The 14,376-nt window shown below is 40.8% G+C and overlaps 1 protein-coding gene across 8 annotated transcripts in view; it reads right to left on the bottom strand.

Annotated features, from left to right (window-relative positions):
* Positions 1-1,842: 1,842 nt before the first annotated feature.
* Positions 1,843-14,376, bottom strand: part of INF2 (inverted formin 2) — a 100,011-nt gene continuing 87,477 nt past the window's right edge. For 7 of the 8 annotated variants that reach the window (XM_073570315.1, XM_073570324.1, XM_073570342.1 and 4 more), the window contains 3 exons: positions 12,920-14,008; positions 7,466-7,519; positions 1,843-3,520 (listed from right to left, as the gene is read on the bottom strand). In XM_073570315.1, the coding sequence (XP_073426416.1) occupies positions 7,467-7,519; positions 12,920-14,008 (1,142 nt within the window). In that variant the 3' untranslated portion in view covers positions 1,843-3,520; position 7,466. The remainder of the gene's footprint in view (positions 3,521-7,465; positions 7,520-12,919; positions 14,009-14,376) is intronic. The other variant, XM_073570333.1, reaches the window with a different exon arrangement.

Genomic DNA, 14,376 nt, shown 5'->3' with positions numbered 1-14,376 from the left:
TGATGTAAATTACAGACGCCTCTCATCTTTTTAAGTGGTGGAACTTGCACTATTGCTGACTGACTAAATACTTTTTTCCCCACTGTATATGTGAAAGATGTCACTTTTGGAGGGTGCAGGCATCCTATGTAGTTACGACCAGGTCTTCGGCATTGAGTAAGATGCCAAGAGTGTGATTTGTACCTAAAACATTGGTACATATAGGGGTGCTCACTGGTGTATCATCAAAAGGCATCGATCACCCCATACTGCGACTGATCAGCCACGAGTCATCATGACTCTACACTTAAAGTATCAAGGGCCATCTAGAAGGAACAGCTGGGCTGCATTACTTTAGGGACTGGCCAAGATGGTTTTTCCACTCCTTGTTTCGTGTACAAGTCACATTAGCATGTTCTAACATTTACATACATTGATCAATTGGTTTGCACATTTATAAGTGGCAATTATTAATGCAATCGCTAATCATTCCTTTCTGCAAGTAGAACTTACCGAACCAAATGGAAGGTTCAATATTGATTTTAAGAGTGAGATTCATAAAGATGATAGGAGGACACTAGTGATGAGCGAGTATTCTCGTTACTCAAGATTTCCCGAGCATGCTGGAGTGATCTCCGAGAACTTGTAGGTCATCTGAGATATAGTTTGTCGCCGTAGCTGCATAATTTGCAGATGCTAGACAGCCTGAATACATGTGGGGATTTTCTATGTTACACCGCTCCGCCATACTCACCCGGCCTCCGCTCCCACGCCGCAGCCTCTCTCCACCCGAAGGCCGCGGCGGTCACCTGAGACGGGCTCGCGACCGATGCCTTCCCTGCATGCGCCATAGGCCACGCCTCCCTCCTGCTTCTTATGCTCCGGCTGTGCCCTGACCCAGAAGCACCTTTTGGACCAATGGCTGACCAGACGGGGCCATATCAGGCCGCTTCCCCCTGAGGGAGGCACCTGATCGTTGTGTTTCCTAACACTCTGGCCTCGCTTCATCGTGTGCACTCTGCTCCTGCAGTTCCAGTGTCGGCTGCTCCTCGCAGCAGCTTCTCAGTCCTGCTACCCTTGTTCCTTGTTCTCTTCCGCAGTTCTGTCTCCAGTGTTCCAGCCATCCTGCCTTCAGTGTTCCTGCCGTCCTACTCCAGTCCTGCCTTCAGTGTTCCTGCCGTCCTACTCCAGTCCTGCCTTCAGTGTTCCTGCAGTCCTACTCCAGTCCTGCCTTCAGTGTTCCTGCCGTCCTACTCCAGTCCTGCCTTCAGTGTTCCTGCAGTCCTACTCCAGTCCTGCCTTCAGTGTTCCTGCCGTCCTACTCCAGTCTCAGTCTTACTCCTGTCCATCCTGAGCCGCCCCTCTCGGTACCGGCTACCGTGGTACTCGAACCCCTGGGCCTGCTCCTAACGGTCCCTGTATAGGGGTCGGTTCCACCTGGCAGCTCGCCTGGGGACCCTCGGTGCCAGCTAGCAGCTGTAAATCATGCAGCTACTGTGACAGAAACTAAATCTCCGAGCACTTCCAAATACTCGATCACCCGAGCATGCTCGGGAAATCTCGAGTAACGAGTATACTCACTCATCACTAGAGGACACATAAAAGGGGCAATTCTCCTCTTAGAAGGAAGCCACTCTACAGACCTGCCAAACGCTACCTCTTCGCTTATCCTGGTGGTCAACTAACCTAACTGGGTGAATCTCAATGCAGTTGTGCTATTCCTATGCAGCTCTTTACCATAGTAGGCCATGTCGACACCAGTGTTGCTTTACAGCAGTTCTTTGCAATGGCTTATTTTGTAGGGAACCGGTCACGAGATTCATGCTGTCCTAACTACGGCAGCATAAACCTGACATTGGCTGCAAAAAAAAAAAAAAAAAGTTATGCAACTTTACTCTAAAACATATTTTGAAAAGCCTGCCAGGGACTATGCCACTCGAATGACTATTCCAAGATGCAGGACACCGATGGCTTCTGCCCTCCCCAATTCTTCAGATGGCAAACATATGGAGAGATCTGACAGTCTAGAGGAGCTGGGCAGGAAAAAGCCCAAAAGGAATCTGCCACACTCGGATGCACATTCCCTGTCCAGCTTTTCAAAGTAACAAAGTCAGGGTCTGATTCATGGTGCCTGTGATTCAGGAAAAGTGTGGCCTGTAATGTGGAGCCTTAACCCAGGATGCCCTTGGACTACAGTTGGACATTTAGAATGAAGACTGTCCATGAGTCAATGCCTTTTAAACTGACGTAGAGCAGAAAAAAAAAAAGTCTCAACTTCTTCATTCTTGACTGTTGCTTGTAACCAATTCATGTTCCGGCCGGGAATCAAAATATTGGGATGCCTATACACTTTAATGCAGGAAATTGACCATTACAATGAGCATATATATATAATGAATGAGATTGTGAAGGGGAACCAAAACCTGACATCTGACACTATAAACTTCTTGAGTACAATGGTAATAGTTCTACAGTCATTGGGGCATATTGATCAAGCTAAATTCACCACAATTCTGGCATAATTTACACCCAAAAAAAACACCATTTTCCATACATGGTTTAAGACACTTGTCTGACAAGGGGGGAGATGGCCTTTCTGAAATGGGTTTGGCCTAACATGCAGAAAAAGAGAAAAAAAAAAAAAAAGTGTAACAAAACAATTTTGGCAAAAAGTAAGCCAACGAACAACTGTTTAGTTTATCCTATGGCATAAAGTACTTTGGTAAATTCTTGGCATTTAAAGACTAAGTTTGCACCATAAAAGAACTGGACAGTCGTGATAAGTCTTCCCGTTTGCGCCTTACTTTTACAACTGCGGGATATAAGGTAGCATGAAAAAAAAGAGAAGTGATTGCTACGAGCTGGTCACATACTAAAGTAAAGTACCGTAATTCTCATCTGCCATGATAAAAGGTAGCAATGCACTAATGTCAGGTAAGCATGTGTACCGATAACTATCTAGGAATTAGGAAATAGCAGAATATGATGTCATACATGGGAGGCAGTCTACATCCTACTATGCAAAACCCTTTTAAAAGGGATTTGTAAAAAGAAAGAAAACTAACTATCACCAGATTTCACAATACAACCTACTTATAATATTAACTCCATTTCGTAGATCTAATGAGAAAGACGTACTCTTAAAATCCCATGTCAGAGTGGTTGTATGATCCTTTTTGAAAAAAGAAAAAAAAAAAAAAGATCCTGTCCGATATGAAAATGAGCATTTTACAAGTCCAGCTCCATCTGGATACGTGAAATGCTCATCTTAAATATCAGGATTATACATTTATTCTAACGTGTATTTTTCAGATGAAATACACCAGCCTCATCGGGTCCAAGATCTACCTGATAGCACAATTCAAACTGCAGTTATCTGGTGACAAGGCCTCTTCAAACGTGACGTAAAAAAAGTTGACAATCAAGCAGTAGAAAGTTATATACAGCAAGTTGACAGAGAGCAAAATACGATATCAGTGTAAAGTATAAGCAAACGCTTTCCAACGTCTTCATTGCTTGGGAATCTTCCTCGTCCTGAAACCTACAATTGAATAAAAAGGACATTAAATCAGAAATGCAACTTTTGACTATTGGGTTTCCATTATCCGAGCACCATCTGATACATATATTTTGACAGATGATTGGTAAAACAGAAAATGATAAAGAGGATGAATTAAATGTTGCTGGGGCGTGCAGCAGAAGAGCACAAAAAAAAAAAAAAAAAAAGTAAACTCACTGTTTTATATCAATGTGCACCCCCGATTTGACCCTTGTCTATGGGGTCCCCAGAGATGGCTGAACTCGGTTTTCTATGGCAGCCCCAGAGATTTATAAGCCCTGTTCTCAGGATCACTTGGGAAAGATCCCTCCATCAAAGTTAACACATAGCTTGAGATAATGTAATAACTTGCTAAATTTGTGCTATCCCCTTTAACTGGCTGAACTAGAGAATACATTTATAAAGCAAATTAGTATGTACATATTCCCACTGTATAAACGTTTAACTCAATCTGGGCCTGATTACCAGCTCCTCAGTGTCCCTCCTCCCCCTGCTGAGGTCTCACTGCTCAGTACAAGCTGCAGCTGTCAAACAGAGTCAGCAGATACTACAAGATTACACTTGAGCCATTTCATCGTTATAAAATGGTCACCTTAATCTCAGGACATCAATTTTCAAAATAAATACACTGGTGTTAGGGCTAATTTTTTTTTAAAGCAATGTATATAATATGCATTGCGAAGATCATAATCCTTCAGTTTATATGTTGTATGCCTTATGGCCTTATGAAACTTACCTTTAAAAATAGGAGAGACATCAGTTCTAATTGTTAATATCATTCGCTCAAATTGACGGTACAGCCTAGTGACCTTATGCAAACCATGCATAGTTAGAATGTCATAAACAGTTGTGCTCAAGTGTTTACATACCCAGGCAGAATTATTGCTTTCTTGGCCTTTTTTCAGAGAATATGAATGATAACAGCAAACCTTTTTCTCCACTCATGGTTAGTGGTTGGGTGAAGCCATTTATTGCAAACTACTGTGTTTTCTCTTTTAAAATTATAATGACAACCCAAAACATCCAAATGACCCTGATCAAAAGTTTACATACCACATTTCTTAATACCGTGTATTGCCCCCTCTAACATCAATGACAGCTTGAAGTCTTTTGTGGTAGTTGTGGATGAGGTTCTTTATTATCTCAGATGGTAAAGATGCCCACTCTTCTTGGCAAAAAGCCTCAAGTTCCTGTAAATTCCTAGGCTGTCTAGCATGAACTGCGTGCTTGAGATCTCCCCACCGTGGCTCAATGATATTGAGGTCAGGAGACTGAGATGGCCACTCCAGAACCTTCACTATGTTCTGCTGTAGCTAACGACAGGTTGACTTGGCCTTGTGTTTTGGATCATCCAAGAACGCCCCATGCGCAGCAGTATTTGCTGATAATGTGCTTCATTCATCTTTCCTTCAACTGTGACCAAGTTTCCTGTGCCTTTGTAGCTCACACATCCCCAAAACATCGGCGAACCACCTCTGTGCTTTACAGTAGGAATGGTGTTCCTTTCATCATAGGCCTTGGTGACCCCGAAGTTTTGAGGCTTGTCTCTGTGCTGTTTTGCATATTGTAGGCGAGATACTTTGTGGCATTTGCGCAGTAATAGCTTTCTTCTGGTGACTCGACCATGTAGTCCATTTTTCTTCAAGTGCTTCCTTATTGTGCATCTTGAGACAGCCACAATGCTAGTTTTCAGAGAGTCCAGTATTTTAGCTGATGTTATTTATGGGCTTTTCTTTGCATCCCGAACAATTTTCCTGGCAGTTGTGGACGAAATTTTTGTTTGTCTACCTGACCGTGGCTTTGTTTTTACAGAGCCCCTGATTTTCCATTTGTTAATCACAGTTTGAAGGCTGCTGACTGGCATTATCAATTCCTTGGATATCCTTTTGTATCCATTTCCTGTTTTATACAGTTCAATAAACTTTTCCCGTAGAGCCATTGACAATTCTTTTGCTTTCCCCATGACTCACAATTCAGAAACTTAAGTGGCTGGATGAAAGATGCAAGAGTTTGTCTGGACCCCAGAAACTCACTCAGTCACATCTTCACTTTTAATCAGGGTCATTTGGATGTTTTGAGTTGTCATTATGATTTAAAAAGAGAAAACACAGTAGTCTGATAATAAATGGCTTCCCCCAACCACTAACCATGAGTGGAGAAAAAAGTTTGGTGTTATCATTAATATTCTCTGAAAAAAGGCCAAGAAAGCCAAAATTCTGCCGGGGTATATAAACTTGAGCACAACTGTATACTGTCCATAGCTTTTATGGTGTAATCGCTGCAATCTTACACATGGACCAGACAAAACACAAGGTACTGTTGTATGTGGACATTAAATGTTGACACTGAGCATTTTGTAAAGTAAAAGCAGAGGTAAAGAAACTCTTGAAATTTTACATAAATTGTATAGTCTGTACAGAAGTAGAACAAGCCAGTAGGGTGAGCAGAAATCAAGAAATAACATCTGTAGGATTATGGTAGTTGGAACACGTAGCAATGGGACCTATTGTTTCTGTATATGTTTATAGGAATAGTTACTTCCAGGTATCTTATGGAAAACCTTATGGGAACTGTGGTAAGAAAACCCCTAAGACCCACCATCCATGTATGGAGTCATTTTAGCACCTAAAAGTGACCATAATCAATACAGAAAGAAAGGCCAGCTAATGTCATTAATTTTGGCAGGACTTGTCAGTCATCTAATTTGTATCAGGTATTTAAGCATCTTATATTTCAATACGAGTGATTATGCTTAAAAGGGAATCTGCCATCTGCATTTCACCTTCTAAACAAATTATATGTGCATGTAGCTCTTTCAAAGACAAGACTAACAATACCTTTTCATGGCCAGTTCATTTTTCAGTGACTGAGAAATCAGCGTTTGAATCGATATGCAAATGAGGCTGAAAAGTTATGGTAGGTCTGAAGCCTCTGTCACTCCAGCCCTATTCCCTGTCCCGCACGGTTTCCTCTTGTGCGACAGCATCAATGATGTGAGACTTCTGGCAAAGGAGCAGTTAGTCAAGCAGGAGGCATTGGTGCTGTGTGAGCAATAGAGCTGGAATAACAGAGGTTTCAGATCTACCATAGCCTCATTTGCATACAAATTCACCCACTGATTTCTCAGTAACGGAGAAACAGACTGAACATGTAAAGATATTGCTAGGCTTGTCTTTGAAAGAGCTACATGGACATATAAATAGATTGGAGGGAGAAAAACTGCAGACAGATTCCTTTTAAAAGGGGAAAAATCGTTGCAAAAGGTTTCTGGCATTAACTTTAGACCTTTGAGGATACATGCATTTATGGTTGAAGTGACCATGCCAAGTATATGGGCAAGTCAGAAAAAATAACTTGGCGTATGACCATCTTACGATGTTCCATAACTTTGACTAAAAATCAAGAATATCCAATTACACCAGGACGCCCAATCACATTTAATAAGCAAAACTGGTACAAAACCAATTCCTACAAACCAATTTGAAAAAAAAAAAATGTCAAAGCCCCATTTTCAATTCTACAGAACAACCCAAGAAAATGGAAAGGCAACCATCTTATTAGTGGATATTCATGAAGTTCTTCCATTCACTTGGAATTTTCAAGTGAATTGACATAAATACCACACCATAGTACATGGCTGCCTCTTCTTCGGTTGGGTATTAAGTTCTTGAGATGCAACCACACCCCACTGGCCACCTTTCCACTCCTGATTAATCAACGTTGGATTGGAAGCAGGAGACAAGATATAAAGCATCAATAAAGTTGTAAGTTACAAAATCGAGACAATGACTACAGGAAGCAGACCACTTGAGGGTATGATTAGACTGGTCTTTGGATTTGCAGGGCTAGTAAAAGGCATGGAGTGACAGTTGTTGAGGACATATGTGACATTAGTTGACGTGAAGCCAGCTGCACCTCCGTACATACCTTACTGTATCACACAACTCTTTGTTTTGTGTGTGCCAGAGTCAACTCCAATCTCTGTTTTGTGAGAGAGAAAATTGAATATTGCGATAGAGACAATTACTGCATAGCGTTGTTAGGAAAACCATCCAGCAATCACATGCTTTGCTTATTATAAACCCATTTGGATTTGTAGAATCATAGAATTTTGACTTGAAAGTGGAAAAATTCACCATTTCTAGGACTTGTATGATATTAGACAAGACACAGAATATCCCCCCAAAAATCTACAGTCTAGCACCCGATGGTCTAATCGCTTTTGACAGACGGCATATGGGTCATTCTTGGCCCCTACTGATTGAGTAATGCCAAACAGGTTTCCATGAAAACAGTTTTCAGGGCCATTCCTATGCATGGTCTGTGCCATTGAGCCTTATTCCTTTGACAGAGGATGCACCATAATACCCAACACAGGCAATATATAGACTTTAAGCATTGGTATGTGTCTGCACTGAGATATCCTTAATATATCACACTAAATTAACCCTGAATTAAAATATATGAGCTGGATGGTGGGACTGTAAGGTTCTATAGTGGTGAATAAAGATATAAATATATGGAAATATATAAAAACATATGCTGATCTGTCTGATGACTATAGGAATGAGATGAGGATCCTCATTAAAACGGGCTACGATTTGGGAATCCTAAATAAACATGAATTTGAGTTTATCAATACCCCACAATCCACTAGTACCATTTTTCTACTACTTACCGAAAATGCACAAGAGTTTAAGTAACCCCCCAGGCAGACCGATCATTTTTGGCATTCAATGCCTAACAGCAAATATGTAGACTCATCTACAAAGAATAGTTCCATTATTACCCTCATATCTGAAAGATGGTACACAGATTTTACAAATTTTAAACAATATGCAGTGGCGTGAACATTGTATTTTAGGAACACTAGACATCACCTTATTGTACACGGTGATACAACATGAAAAGGCCCGACAAGCAGCCAAATATTTTTTAAATGGGCTTACTACATTACCAGTGGATAAAGTATCCTTTATTTCAGAATGCATGGAGTTTAATTTTAACCCATAATTATTTTCGGTATGAGGCGGGATACTACTCCAAGTGGTGGGGGACAGCCATGAGGACCAGGTTTGCACCCAGTTACGCTAATCTGTATGTGGGTAGATGGGAGGAACTAAACATCTGCACCAATGGCGTGCTGCGCGCGAACCTGGTCCTATGGCGCCGTTTCATTGATGACTTTTTTTTTCATTTGGTCTGGTGGTCCGGAGACACTCGCTGAATTTTTAATTGATATTAATAAAAAATTTTAAAATTTTATGGCAACCACCAGTACAGAATCTATTTTTTAGATTTTAATATTTTTATTGACAACGGGTTGTGTTGTGAGCTCATTTTCTGGTTCACCTTTGGTGTCCGATGAACTCCCTCTGCTGGTGAAAGGAGGTCGTGAAGCTGATTTGGATGGGAGAGACCTGCCACCTGAACAGGTGGATTGCGATTGGACATCAGGAATCTCTGAGTGGATATAAGGCAGCCGACACCCTGTAGGGTTGCTGGTGATTTTCTCCTGCTCTGAGGTCTGGACTCCAGTTCAGTTCCTGTCTTCTAAAGCTAAGTTTTGCTCTGCTATTGTTCCATGAGATTTTGTCTGATTTACTTAGTTTTGTGTTCAGCCAGCCCCGGCTGGGCCTGTGCTGAATTTCCATTTTTGTGCCTGATCGGTTTAATCTCTTTTGCTCTGTCCTCAGAATATATCGGAGTGCTGATATAGGGATTTTGAAGTCTAGTGACTTCAGGGCCGTTTTTCCTATCAGACGTGTTGGGACATTTTTGATAGAGTTTTTGCGGATTGCAGCCAGCATCTTTTCTGTCCTATCTAGTTAGTTGGGCCCCATTGTTTGCTCTGCCTGTCTTTCTGTCTGTGTTTTCATCTTTTTTCACTGACAATACATGTTGGGGGCTGTCTATTGCTTAGGGGTCTGCTCTGGGGCAGTTTAGATTTCCCCTTTCTTTCTATAAGGCTTATTTAGCGCTCCGGCTGTGACGAGGCGTCTAGGATCATCATAGGAACGCTCCACGGCTACTGTTAGTTGTTGTGAATAGGATCAGGGGTCTGCAATCCGCTAGTTACCAACCTCTCCGGTTTTCTGGACTTAGCTTGCCGTTTTGTTTTTTCCTCCTCCGGTGACTCATTCATAACAGGGTTGGTTCACACACGCACATATCATAAACCAACAAATTGTAATAATTACATCTCGCTAGACAGTTGCCACTTGCCAGATTGAGTCATTAATGTCCCCAAGAACCAATTCATACGTGCTCATAGGAATTGCTCCAGAAATCAAGATTTTTTTGGCTGAGGCTAATTCTTAACCAAATTTAAAAATAGGGGCTATGATGAACAATTTCTCATAGATGAGTGTAACAAAGTCTAAAAAAGATCAAGAGTAGCCTTAATTCAGAATAAAAGGGATGACCCAGTGAATGACACCCAGGGTGATTTCTCCATCATAACCGAATATAATGCCAATACCCACATCCTTCGCAATATTGTGGGGAAATATTGGGGAATACTAAAGGAGGATAAGGCAATAAGAGTACTACCATCGAAGCCAAAATTTATTTATAGAAAGGCTAAAAATCTAGGGTACCTTGTAGCATCATCGCACTAAATCACAATAATACTGCAGAATCATGATCATGTATGAGTCCTTTTATCAAACCTGGCTTCTACCCATGCCAGAGATGCAAAACTTGTAAAACCCTAAAAATCATAAAGCAATATATTGTGTCTAATGGAAATATGGAATTTGCCATTCAGGATCACATTTCATGTAACAACAGGAGTCATCTATGCATTAAAATGTTCATGTGGGAAATTGTATGTAGGGAGAACAAAGCGTCCACTTAATGTATGTATTAATGAACATTTAAGAAATTTAGGGCGCAAATTTATAGGACACCCATTGTCCAAACACTATGCAGATCACCATAGGGGCTCCACTAATTGCACAATAACTGGCTTACAAATTGTCCAGAAAGATTGGAGGAGAGGAGATTTTATTAGGAAAATGTCTCACGCAGAAAGCCAATGGATTTTTAACTTGGACTCCCTAATGCCGAGGGGACTTAATCCTGAGGTCGAATTATTTGCATTCAACTGAAAAAACAGGATTGCATTCAATGGGTTAATATGCCAAGCTGACAACCGCAGGTCCATTCCCTTGATGGACCATCCCTAACGAAGAAAACCGAGCATTTCCAAAACCGGTAGGAAGGAAAGGAATTGGTCCATATCGCTCTCCAGAGCCCACCACGTGACTACTGACGTCACGAAGGTCCTGCAGACACTCTGCAGCCAGCAGCTCCACACTGTGAACCACGCTAGTGCGTTGAGGGATCTGTGACTAATTTGAGAGCCTGTCACCGGCCGGCCGGGGCAGTGCTCTAGCAGCTACCTGTGTGTTGGAGTTTTAACCCTGTTTTGCCCTCAAGGAAGCGCAGAATACTACATCAGAGGTATCATCCTCTTTCTTCAATGCAAGCCATCATATTGTACTGGACACATCTGAGGTAAATCTTCATTGGGCTCTTTTGTGCCTCTAATTTCTACCTTTATTTTCATTTTTATATAAACGCCTCTGCATATATTTTTATGTATATCCACCACTATAAAACCTTACCTTCCCACCATCCAGCTCATATGTTTTAATTCAGGGTTAATTTAAAGTGATATATTAAGGATCTCTCAGTGCAGACATATACCTATGCTTGCTATTTTTATTTACAACGTTGTGGTGTGTTGTTCTGTCTTGCGGCAGGCATTCCATTATTAGTACTAGCGCCCCCAGACATATATTTTATATCAATATATAGACTTTGCAAAGTAGACCAATTTTTCTGACCTCTTTAATGCTGCATCAATGGAGGCACACAGAATTTACATTTTTCTAAACACTTGAACAATGATATCAGGCTGACACTTTCTATTTTCTCAGCTTTCCTGTGTAGATCAGGACAGAGACAGGGACATCAGAGCGCTGTCTCTGTATTATTATAGAATGGAGCAGGACTAATCTGTTGTACTGATGTAAGCCTAGATAAGGAAAGGTAGACGTATACAATTCTAGGTGTTTTCTCGACTTCTCCCTGAGAGCATACAGCTCTTCCAGCTTTGCAATGGGAGATCATAGAATCATAGATAGAATCGTAGAGTTGGAAGTGACCTCCTGGGCCATCTGGTCCAACCTCCTGCTCAAAGATGCATTTGTGAAAATTGACAGTGCTGACTGTGCTGCTAGTCTGACCTGAACACTGTCTCAGGCTGCCAGCAAAGACAGCTTTGCCTCTACAGCATGGGAAAAGTGTAGGCGCCTTACGATTGGTCTGATCCACTCAGCTTCAGAGCGCGGCAAGCTACTTATCTAGGTAACACTGGCCACACTCAGATTGCAGGGTGGCATGTAACCTAAGCGGCAAGCCGCACACTACAAAAAAAAAACAAAAAAAACAAAACAAACTCCATTGAGAGCAGAGAGCATTTAATAAAAAGGAAATGGCAAAAGATGCTCATATTTACAAGCACTCTGCAATTTTAGCCAAATAAGAACTTGAGACAACCCCTTTAAAATGTGTACAGACGCTGTATATAGTTCCCTTGTGACTCTGGTCATGGAGAGGGTTGGGCTTGTACTTGATCTCTTACTAGGGACTCATTAAAAGTGGTATTCCCATCTTCAAGATCCTATCCCAGTATGTAGTAGGTGTAATATGAATATTAGCAAGTACCTCCAATTAGAAACGTAGTATAGTTCTTCTGATTCGATAGGTCTTTACTCATATGCCGGACCATAGGTATCCATGATTGCGACCACTAGCAACTAGCTAAAAGTCACTTCGATGTGTGGACATAACCATGGATACCAAAGGTTCTGCAATGCCTGCATATGAGGAAAGAGACATAATCTAGTATAGTTTTTCTAATTTGCTTTCTAATTGGTGGTTTTTGCTATTATGTCTACTAGATATTGGGATAGGATCTTGGAGATGGGATTACTCCTTTAACTTACAACTGTAATAAACATATGCACATCTGTACAAACAATGCAGGGACATACAATGCACATTGTAGGGCTACACCACTACAAAATAATGTTAAAGGTCCCATATATATGTCAAAGTGTGCCATGTATTGTGCTCCTTTCATTACAATGTCTTGGAGATAGTCAGTCACCCCTAGAATCAATTATCCTGATATAGAAAACTTGAAGAAAAGCCTTTTATACCTCCATATAATATCTAAACTATAGAGAAGTACACTGCTTGGTGTGCCCTATAATGGCCTCCTACAAGCCAGAAGTCAGAATCCAATGCCTTATATTTATCTAGATGTTGGGGGAATGAGAAGAATAAAAAAAAATATTTTAAAATTACCTTCTTCATTTTTGGAGTTCCTTTTCTTCTTTTTACTTTTTGTTGAGCTCCTTTTGACCTTTGAGCCACCTGAAGTTTGTAACTGGGTTGTTGCGTCAGACGATTTATTCATTGATTCATCACTTAATACGTTTTCTTTGACTTGTGGTGCCACATCAGTTGGTCCATTGCTATTTGGCAAAGCTTCTTCAACTGACCCATTTTTTGGATCTGGCAGGGAAACATCTGTGGTTCCATCATTCTGAACTGATGGAGTTACTTCAGTGGCTCCAATGTTGGAGACTAGTGGGCATTTATCATTTTCGAGAGATGTAGATTCATTGATCTCTTTGTTTTGGACTGGAGGCAAATTGTTAGAAGTCCCATGATGTTCCTCAGAAGCTTCACTTTTCCCATCTAGTTTGGGCTCACCAATTGTCACCTTCTGTCCTGCTGGGGATGGTTGGTGTAGAATATTATCTTGAACCAAAGAAGAATTGTTAACCGATATTATTTCATTAGAAGAAGCATGTACTGATCCCTTGTCCCTGGGAGAGAAAGGGTCAACCAATTTTTGTTCCTTCATTGTCAAGCATTCACTGGTTTCATTTTTCTGGTCGGGAGGAACATCTGTTAGAACTGTTGTCCTCTTTGAGTCAACTTCATCTGGTTGACATTGAGGTTTACTTAATTCACATGTGGAATTCTGTGACACCCCAACATCCTGAGGACATGCAGTATTTAGGACTCCCTTACTGGCACACTTTGAGGCATCAGAATAATTAGAAAGTTCCTGCTTGGCGTTCTCTTTTCCTATATTACTATTACAAGCCTTTATGGTCTTATTTGGATCTTCGGGTGTGATTGGGGTGGTCAATGTCTCTTGTTTACCTCTGTTTTCAACACAACTTTCTGCAGCTTGAGTGGTCACATTGATATTTCCATCTACACCAGTGTTATCTGCTGGTTTCTTCAGAGGCAGGTCCTTTTGGTCTTTGGTGGTCTCAGTAATTTGAGTCATCCTGGAGTTATCTTTATCATCAGCACTCGAAGGATCCTTTATTGTACTTAACGTTTTTGCATCTTCACCCTTTACTTGCTCTGGTTTGCCTTTGCAAAATGGGATCAGATTTTACATTCAGGAAGAAATTGACATCAAAACCAATACAAGCATATATACACCATATAAACACACAACTTAGATTATGCTTTCATGAGGTTAGTTGACACATGCGTTAGTCATGCAGAACATATCACAAACATCTATAAAAAAAAGAATTAATGTTCATGCAAATCAAAAATTAAGTTTACAATAAACTTGGCTTAAGAAAAAAAAACAACAGGTTGAGTCAAGTAATAAAAATAATAATTTTATTCTCTTTTGGCATAAAAGGGCTCTGTCTAGATTTCAATAAATAAAATAAAAATGCCAATTCAATGAAGAAAACCCATGACTTACACTCTTCTTTTTACATAGC

This window comes from Dendrobates tinctorius, unplaced genomic scaffold (genome assembly GCF_039654945.1).
Source record: "Dendrobates tinctorius isolate UK_male_01 unplaced genomic scaffold, ASM3965494v1 ptg000006l, whole genome shotgun sequence".
In the NCBI taxonomy this organism is placed as follows: domain Eukaryota; kingdom Metazoa; phylum Chordata; class Amphibia; order Anura; family Dendrobatidae; genus Dendrobates; species Dendrobates tinctorius.
Note: the sequence above shows the minus strand (reverse complement) of the source record. Positions and strands in the feature narration are given on the sequence as shown.